This window comes from Varanus komodoensis, unplaced genomic scaffold (assembly GCF_004798865.1).
Source record: "Varanus komodoensis strain SLA01 unplaced genomic scaffold, ASM479886v1 scaffold15, whole genome shotgun sequence".
NCBI classification, from domain to species: Eukaryota; Metazoa; Chordata; class Lepidosauria; order Squamata; family Varanidae; genus Varanus; species Varanus komodoensis.
The window spans coordinates 21,496,743-21,506,879 of NW_025335440.1; the positions used below are offsets into that span (position 1 = coordinate 21,496,743).

General features: G+C 41.5%; 1 protein-coding gene across 1 annotated transcript in view; it reads left to right on the forward strand.

Annotated features, from left to right (window-relative positions):
- Nucleotides 1-9,388, forward strand: part of MKX (mohawk homeobox) — a 58,925-nt gene extending 49,537 nt beyond the window's left edge. The window contains exons 5-6 of the mRNA XM_044425059.1: nt 8,101-8,134; nt 8,613-9,388. Of these exons, the coding sequence (XP_044280994.1) occupies nt 8,101-8,134; nt 8,613-8,799 (221 nt within the window). The 3' untranslated portion in view covers nt 8,800-9,388. The remainder of the gene's footprint in view (nt 1-8,100; nt 8,135-8,612) is intronic.
- Nucleotides 9,389-10,137: the final 749 nt, after the last annotated feature.

Sequence of the window (10,137 nt, forward strand, 5' to 3'; positions counted from 1 at the left end):
AGAAAGTATTTTCTTGCTGATGAGTTGTGGTCTTAATTCTATTCTGTTTTTAAATAAGTTAATGCTTTGTTTCTGTCATTTCATTTGTTCATTGCTCTGGAATCTGTTTGGATGTGGCCCAGTACAGAAACACAGTAAATGAATAAACGCTGCATTCAGCTTAGGAATTGACTTGTCTGATTTTCAGTGGCATCACTACAGGTGAGCGCTATTGGGATTTTAGTCAAAATAAGTCTATCCCCCCGCCCCCGCAAAAAAAGAGCACCACATTGCTATCTTTGGATAAGCCCTGAACTTTACAGAAGTACAAAATTCTTCTTGCTGTGCCAATACCCAGCCTTCTGCAAGGAATTCCATAGGCGGCTATGCTTTCCTACCATTTAGTCTGCCTTGTTTCCTTTCTGCAGAAGATCTGTTAAGGAGGGAAATGGAATAGAGCGCACATTGTTTTTTAAACTGGTGGCCCTAGAAATCCTCTGTTTTAGAGTCTGTGCTGGTATTACACTGTATTTATATCCTGCCTTTTTTGTCTTGCAAAGAATCTACGTAGGCTTACATGTTTGACCTCTCCAAGTTATCTTACAACAACAGCCCTGTAAGGTAGGACGGTCCAAGAGTCAGAGACTGACTCAAAGCCACCCAGTGAACTTCATGGCCAAGTGGGGACTCGACTAGATCCTGGATCTCCCAGGTCCCCACTCCCACACTCTTAAGCACCACACCGTGCTGGCTCTCTTACTGAAAAGATGGAGGTCTTTTCTCATGGAGCACAAAAAAGCAACAAAATAAATCCTTTGCTCCTTTTTCTTGGGTTTTTACTTGCTTGTTGACTTGGAAGTAAGTCAGAGCATTCAGTGGGACTGGCTGGAGCTGATAGGAGCTGAAGGCACCTGGCTGGGAAAGGCTGCGTTAAAATAATAGGACAGTTCCAGCAATGGAAGCCGTGCCAAGTTGCATGCCATGCCAGAGTAAGGGCCAGTGTAAAGGTCTGGGGGGATAAATTGTCCTGAGCCTCATAAGAGGCTTCCTGGTACTATGTCAGACAACTGGTCCATCTGGTCCAGTACTGTTGGCCCTGACTGGCCAGGATGCCAGCAGCCCTCCCTGGAGAGGCCCCTGGGACCTGTGGCATGCTAACCACATGCCCTGCCACGGAGCCATGGCCCTCCGTGTCTGGACAACGAGGGTTGCACCTGTCCCCGTGGACATCGCTACAGAAGAGACCTTTAACCTGCCCAGTCCAGAAGCAGTCAGGGGTCAACCCCCTGGAGCTGGAGGCCTGAGCCTTGCGTTTGGAGCCCCAGATCTCTGGGAAGCCACCTGCCCGCACCACCACAGGTGCTGCTAAGATAAAGACACTGGGGTCTTGTTGACCCCTCTTGCATCTGAGCAGCTGGCTTTTTGACCAAATCTGGCTGAAGTTTTTTCCCTAAAATCAAATGCCCTCCTTTCCATCACCCGCACATCCCATTTAACAAAAAAGGGTGTGCTCAGGAAAAGCATTTTTAAAGATGCATGCACAAAGTTAATTTAATTAACTTAATTAGGATATGCAAATATGATTTTCTCGTCTGGGTTCACACCGCACATATTTTCAGCACCTACCGCCATCCCTGGCCTGGCCTAATCTCTGAAGGCTGGAACTACGGAGAAGGGCCTCTGAAGTTTTCAGGGGAAGGGCAGCTGCAGATGTGAGCAGGTGGTTCTTCAAATAACATGGCACCAAGCTGAGTGGTGTGTGTATACTCCACTCTGAATTGTGCCTGAGGAAACTTGGAAGCCAGCTCAGAATATAGAGAGGGAGCTGGGGGCAGAGAGGTTCTGCTGATCTGGAGTTGGGACAACCCAGCAAGTTTTACTCTTACAAAGTGCTGTCCTTTACAGGATTAAAAAAACAGCACAATAAGGCACATCTGGCAAGCCTAATGTACACCAAGAGATGTACAATTTTGTGGATGAGTGACTTATTTAACACTTGCATTATTTAACCCAGCTGTGCTTTAATTCAACACAGCATTATTCCATTGTTTAAATTTTTGCAAAATTCCACTGTTTCTTTGTACACAATTAATGTTCCTTGGAGTGGTGTGCAATACATAAAACTCTCAAAATAAGCACTACACTCCATACCCAGGAGACATAATGAGTGATAAGTCTTGGTTTCTCCATTTGCTGAAGGAAAAATTGGAAAGTTATCAGAAGAAGAACTAACTCTCTTTCTCTTGCTCCTTTGCTATACTGTTTATACAAATAGGCTGCTATGTGTGGAGTCACTTTCCAGTCCTCTTATACAGCTGAGCTCTTCATTTCCCTCTTTTACTGGGAGGATTTTTCACACAATAACTCAGAAAAGGAGAATCTTTTAAAACACGAAACAAAAAACATGTAATTCATGAAGAGTGACCAAAAGACTTTCAGCAGGTTGTTCCATATAAAGTCACTTAAAAATCAGAAATGCTGCCAAAATCAGAACAATCCAGATTTCAGTGGCAGGTTCTAGATCGGGGTGCTTCCAGAGGGCCAACACCATGCAGCTCTTGGATCTTTCTGTCCTATATGCCTTTTCTGTTGTAAGGAGAAAGATAGAAGGAGGAGTGGGGAAATATGGAAAGATTGCAAGTAGAAAAGCACGTGGTGTGAACTGCAAAGTTCCGTGATTGAGCCATGTGGTTGCACAATAAAATCTGGATATACCCTTTCAATAGCTCCTTTGACTACCCTTTGAAAGCCCCAGCCCAGGGCAAGGCCTGACATGCCAAAGCAGGGTCATTCACGGTATCAGATGCCGCATCTCACCCCTGACCTAGGAGGCTCAGTCTTGCTCCAGGCATAATCTGGATTTAGAGGCACCTAGCAACCATTTGGAAAAATAACAAAAGCCAAAATTATTTCTAGGCTGGAAATGGTATGGTTTACCTATTTTTCTAAGATGCCTCTTTAAATTAGTCTCTACCTGATCTATTCTGGTTGCTGCTGCTGCTGCTGTTACATTTATACTTTGCCTTTCTTCCTCTTGCAAGGAATTCAAGGTGATGTACAAGCTTCTGCTCCTCTCCATGTTATCCTCACACAGCAACCCTGTGTGGTAGGTTAGGCTGAGAGCCCTACTGACCCAAAGCCACTTGGACCAGAACCCAGATCCCCTGCGTTCCAGTCCAGCGCTCTAACCAGTATGCCACACTGGCTTTCTGGTTATGAATGTGATAACCCTAGTGTGCTTAGACAGCATTCAGATGAATCTTGGCATGGATTAAATAATTTTAATGTATTTATTCCCTGCCTAACCACAAGAAGTTCTGGATGTCCTACAGTGAAGTCCATGATTTAACAATCAAAAGCAACCTCCAATTTACAGCAGAACACAAAATACAAAATTAGAAGCTAATGATAAATATGTGGTACCAAAAAACAGCACATTGCAACACAGAACTAGTACTGAGCAAAGATTAATCACTTGCTGAACACTCAGCTTCTATCGACACTGTCTAGAATTATAATTGTAAGAGAGTCATAACTCTCTAGGAACAAGGAAGGCAGACATTCAAGTCTTATCAAGAAAATGGTGGAAATGGGTTGAGATGTGCCTAACCGACCAGACAGTAGCTCTCCCCTGGGGTCAATGGAATGGCGAGGTTGCACAGTTAAGGGCACAGGATTTTTAGATGCTCCATGAGTGTCGTTTATCTTTAAGGATTTTAGGAACAGATCTCTTCACCCATCAGTGATGAAGAGCCTTGAAAACATCGGCAGCTCTGTCTTTCAAAGAGGTTTCATCTTGCAATGTGCTTGAAACTCAGACCTTCACCAAAGTCAGTGTAACATGAACATAGCTGACTTCTAAAAAAAATCCATTCATCAACTAACTGTTGCACCTCTAACTGCATATTTTTGGTCTGGACAATGCCCAGTTTCTTCAGTGGTAGATTTCATAGCTTTAGTGTTGCATATTGAATTCTGATGAGAGTATGCAATCTCTCATGCAACTTCCAATGGCCTTAGAATATATTTCCTGTGCTGCAATCTATCATTTGGGCTTATTTTTGTCCACTTACTGCTTTTCTTTTACAGTACTTTCCCCTCAATTAAATAAGAAAGATCCCGTTTTTATGGCCATGACTGCACTGAATTTTAAAAATGTCATATCCATGTCACACTGCAGATGCCCAACTATACTGCTGTAAGTTCTTAGCAAGCAAGAGAGTGAAGCAAGCCTTGAGCTAGCTAGTCCCAAGTAAGAAGATGAATTTGTAAAGAGGTAAACAGCCAGCCCAAATTGTGCAAGGATTTCGACTCGGATTCAGATGTGCATCCAGATTATCTGATCTAGAAGTGATTCCAAGCGCTGTCTGACTTACCAGGACCACGGTGGATGCGTTTTGATAAGATTCTTCCATTTCAGGGTTATAAAGAAAATCCCTTCTTGTGATCTCTTCTCCTACCAGATTGTCTAGTTGTTCCTAATACAGCAGGTCTCTTATTTAGGGACCAAGATGCTTTCTTCCCAACCTTTCTCTGAAAACCAAATTTCCTCAGCCTCACATGAAGCCGCGTGTGTGTTCAGCTTTGTACAAATCAGAGATCTGTCTGATGTGATTCTGATTTGATGCTTTGCAAACAAAAATATGTCTGAAACTAGGGTTCTCACCCAGTTAAGAAACTCTGGTCAATAAATTGCACATGTTTTACAGCAGTGTAACTGATTAACATTACATATGAAATGAAACAAGATTTCTGCAACAAAACATGCTGCCTTTATTTAGAATATCCACTGGGGTGCCACAATGTCTTCATCGTCTTGAAGAGGACTGTCACTCTTTTAAGAGAGTACTTTCTATTTTAAGAGAGTGCTTGACACTTTTTATAAGTATTCTTATTAAAAAACATCTTTTATGTTTTTCTAGGAAAAAAGTGGCTAATTAATCATGACACTTTTATAATTGGTAAATGTTCTAAACGATTTATTTAATATTACACCCCTGTGTGAAACACATGCATATTCTCTGTTGGAATAATCTTTGATGCAAGATTAAGTTATACTCAAGTTACAGGAGCACAGATTATTAGTACAGCAGTACAAAAGATATATATTTCTACCTACAGAAAAGAGCATTTTTTCACTTGTATATTTCAAAATTTCTGAAGAGTTTCTTCCACGTGGACATGCTATTCCAGCCATCCCATAGTGTGGGAGTGGAGCAGCAAGCTCTGCTCTAGGGTGGCAAAAGAAGAACTAATTGTATAGTTTCATAAATGAATTCTTTGCTTTCTCAGTCTAGCATGAGAATTCTTATTTGACATTTCCAAATAGTACAGAGTTAAGATTTCCCCCCACATACCTGCAAGTGGCAATATTAAAGATGACTCCAAATCACATATTTGTTTTATAGATACAAGATGACTTTTTGCTCTCACATTGTTGGGAGTATTATTTATTATTTATTTATTTAAAACATTTCTATGCTGCCCCATTCGCCGAAGCCTCGGGGCGGCTCACAACATAAATATTAAGACGTAGGTATTAAGATGTAGGTTGGTCTTCCCATGGTTTGATGTGCGCTTTGTTCTGTGTGCTCTGCACACCACCACACATGTCTGTCAGGCTCTGCCATGTCTCAGTCTGAATCCCCCAGAAGTCTCAGTTTGGAACGTCACCGCATGCTGATTCATTAGATGCAAATGCAAGCTCACCGTGAGATCACTGTCAAGAGAGAGAAAGGCGACTCTCTGTACCCTTAGTCCACCTTGAGTGCCGTTTCTTGGTAGAAAGGTAGGCTGCAAATTTAATCAAATAAATCAGTACACTCTTTGGCACGCATTACTCTAATAACCCTTACAGTATCGTGGCACATTTGGTCAGTCTTACTCTCCAGCCTAATGCGTTTATGGCTGATGTGCAAACTGAGCTGCAGACTTTTGTGTTCTTTAGAGAATATGCAGCCAAACCAGTCACTTAATGGCAGCGGGAAAATAATATGCACACAGTTACCCTCCTTGTGCCAGCCTTCCTTTGCCACCTATGGCGGCTGTCCCCTCTTCGTAGTGAATGGGGCTTTTGGAATGTTCGCCATGAGCAAAACAACCTTTTCAGTGTGGATTTACTGGAGAGCGGTGTAAAATTGCAGGTTCTGCTTATTGGCAAATGGCAAAGAATCCCAACTTACCATTACAGATGAACGAGGCTGCCAAGTTGGATTCCACTCAGTTTGTCATTTTTCCGACATTAACTTTGTTCCATGCCATTTCTGCATCAGTTTTTTTCCCTAAAAAGTCTCCATGCATTTTTTTGAACTTCATTCTCCTAATCTATGCACATTTGTGTGTCTTTTTCCAAATGTATTCATTTTCATGAACAATTTCCCCAATTATATATCTCATGTGTGCACTTTCCCCTAATACGTTATTATAAAATTGCATTTATATCCTGCTCTGTTCCTCTTGTAAGGAACTTAAGGTGGCTTGAAAGGGCCTTCTCCATTTTTATCCTCACCTCAATAGCCATGTGAGGTAGGTTAGGCTGAGTGTGATGGATCCAAGTCACCCAGTGACCTTCATGGCCAAGTGTGGATTAGAATCCAGATCTTGCAAGTCTCCAATTCAGCAGTCTAACCACTGCATAAATTTTTTTTTGTTATGTGAATATTCTTAATGTGTGGACTGCATTGCAAAATCCGGGAATGTGTGGATATTGATGTATAATTGTGTTCTGGTTTGTGTGTATTTAGCTACAGGAATGTGTATTTGGTAAGCTCTTATTGAACTTGAGGCCATCATGGATTTCTCATCCATCACTCCTCAACTGTATTTAGGGGACAGCAGCCAAGAATGCCATGGGGAGCTGTGGGGAATAGTTGCACCAGGCAAGAGCAACTATTAGGCAGAGCAAGGTGGCCACCCTGACCCTAAAATAATTTTGCATAGGAGAGGACAGTCCCAATTCAGCACCATAAACTTGGTTGAACATGCAGTGATTCAAAGCCAGCCTAATGAAAGCTCTCTGTCTGTATGAAGAAATATGTCACCCACATTTTATGAATCTTACATTCCTCCTGTCCAGCTGATGGTAGGTGGACTGGTAGGGAATAATACAGTTTCGGGTAAATTCTTACCAAGCAAACCAAAGAACCAAACAAGAGCTTCTCCAGTTCCTGTATGGAACTGCCTACCCTTTGAGCAGTCAAAAACACAAGCTGCCTGATTGCTGGGCAAGACCAGCAACATGGAACATGTTTCATCAAATCAGAACCACTGAGGCTTGGAATCTAACGAGCTGCTTACTCCGCACATGAACTCCTGAAAAGTTCACAGCATCCTTTGAGTTCCCTGCCCTCTGAGCCTAGGTGGGGGAAACAAAGGAAAGGGACTTTTCATGTGCGATGCCAAATCTGTAGAATGCAACTTGCTTCAAGCCAAGATTTTTATCATTCTGTCAATGTGTGAGGACCTTTTCATTCAAGTTTTTTTAATGTGTTTACTGGGTTGTATCCAGAGGAAAGCTGCAATCCTCTACATGCATACCCAGGAGTGCACCCCATTGAATCAATGGGCTATTCTTCTGAGCAGATATGTTTCAGTGGGACTAAGTTATGGCTAAAATAATAAGAACCTCATCCAATCTCTGCTCTGCTAGTTTATTTAGTATTGCTTTAAAAAAAAATCTGTGTTGATGTTTACTTTTTAGGATTTCTTTATTTTTATTGTTTCTTGGTTTCAGAATTGGAAGGCAAGCCACCCTAAAAGTTGTCAGACCAAAGTACCACATAGCAAATGTTTTTAACAAATAGGAAAAAAATAATCTGCAGACTATATGCTACACATCTGTGCTCTAGTAGCACCAGAGGGTTGGCAGAGTGCTGGGAGAAGTCAATGCAAGAAGGAGAGCATCCTTTCTGAGATGCAAATGTTGATTTCACAGGGACTTCTCCCAGTATGGTCAAATCTAGATCTGACCCATAACCTTGTATCAGAATTTCTATTTCCTAGGCTCTTTTGGGGAAAAAATCTTTAAAAAGCATATTGTCCAATAATCATACTTTTTATTTTGGTAGCATTAAGAATAAATGTATGGAGACAGAAACTAACAAGCTTATTCTCTTCTTTCAGATACTCCAGAGAATGGACCTAACAAGTGTGAAAGGTGAGTAAAAGTTGCCTTTGCCAGTTGCACATTTCACATTTGTTTGCTAAGTGGTGGTGGAGGAGGAGGAGGAGAACTAGTGGGCAGAGCCCATCTTACAGTCTACCCTGGGAAAATGATGCTGACAACAGCTCCCTCCCTGTGAGGGCCCAGGATTAATTTCCCTGTACCCTAAGAGCAGGGGTTTTTTCCTGTGTGCATTGGCTGGGGAAGGCTGGAAGCTGTTGTACTTCTTTCTGTCTTAACATGCATAGAAGTGCACCCTTCCTCCCTGAAGCTCAACCTTATCCCAGCCTTCCCTACCGCGGTGCCCTCCAGATATGTGGACTACAATTCCCAACATGCCCATCCAGTCCAACAATCTGTCTTATTTTGACAGAGAAGATGGTGACATGCCATGTATGATTCTCTCAGTGCATCACAGTTATAATAGTAACAATAATCAGACACAGAGACATTTCTTGTTGCTTGATTCCAGTGCAGCTAACAGAAAGAGATCAAACAAAGACGAGACCTATTGGAAGGAGATCAATGCAGCCATGGCCTTAACAAACCTTGCACAAGGGAAGGACAAGCTGCAAGGGACCACCAGCTGCATCATTCAGAAATCGTCACATATATCAGAAGTAAAGACTGTCAAAGTGCCACTAGTACCGCCATTTTAAAGGGCGCGGGTCATGTGTTTCCCCTCCCCGCCTACAAATGGACATTTTTCTTGCCATTGGTTTTCCCATCAAATTGGACCAGGAGGTCTGGAGCAAGTATTGGAAAAACAGATACCTTTTATATGATGGTCAGTAAAAATAATAATAGGCACAGCCCGCTGGAAAGTTCTTTGGCACAAGCAGCATGAAAATAGATGGGTACTTCATGAGAACTTGGAAGCACTCCTGGTGGGGTTCCCATTCAGTTCAGTGGTGCTTGTGCAGGAGAACTGCCTGACAAAATTGTGCTCAATTACGGGGATAAACCAACACTCCCTCAGGCTGAAGTATTTTGTTGTTGTTGTTGTTAAATAAAATGTAAAATCAATTCTTTAAAGGTCATGTAAATTATGGGAAAAATCCCTCCCAAGTTTTTTTAAGTCAAGCTATTAACTTATTTTATTGTATTAATCAAACTGCGCATTAAGCGTCTGCATTGCTATAACAATAAGTGCCTTGCTTTCTTACAATAAGCTAGAACGTGGGCATAGCTCAAGACAGCCGTGCCTCAAAGTGTCAACGCCATAATGCTTAATCTTTGCATGCAGTTCTAAATGCATCCTGATCAATTTAAATCTGAGCTCAGAAAGGATGGGGTTTTTTCTTTAATGCCTTGTATGCGTTAGAGACCAGTAAATCTCAGCAATGCGATTGCTCCATCGTATAAAGGAAAGTCCACTAGAGTAGTGTACAAATATTCCTGCCCAAGTGAAAAAGAATTTGCTATGCATGTATTCTTTTTCCCCACCTGCATCTGAAGTATGTTAAGATACCAAAATAAATAACTTTGATAAGTGCAATACTGTAGAAAAAAACTCATTTTTTAAAAAAGGAACATCCAGATTATTTTACATCAGGGCATTTACATGAGACTTAAAGCAGCTCTTGTTTCAATCATATTGTAATGTACATACAAACATATAAAAGAATACATTGACCAGAATGGTTATTCACATCAGCTTTGTCTTCCAGGTTGACACTGATTAGAGGTGAATAGTGAAAGGGATTTAATCCTCTGAAACTTGACTTCATGTAGCATTCAAATGTGTATAAAAACCCTTTAAGTCCATGTCACAATGAAACCATCAGTAAATCCATTTTGGATGCTTTCCTTTTGACTTATTGAAGCTGTTATGTAAGTAAACAAAGCAGATCACTTTTTTCTTTTTTCCTTATTTTGGTACCAAATCAACCTATCCTTCAGTGTGTTATTTATACTGGAGCTCAATAAGTTTCCACGACGGAAACTGTTATGGCCTTAATGCATCCAAAATGTTTTTATTTTGGTGCGGAATGTAT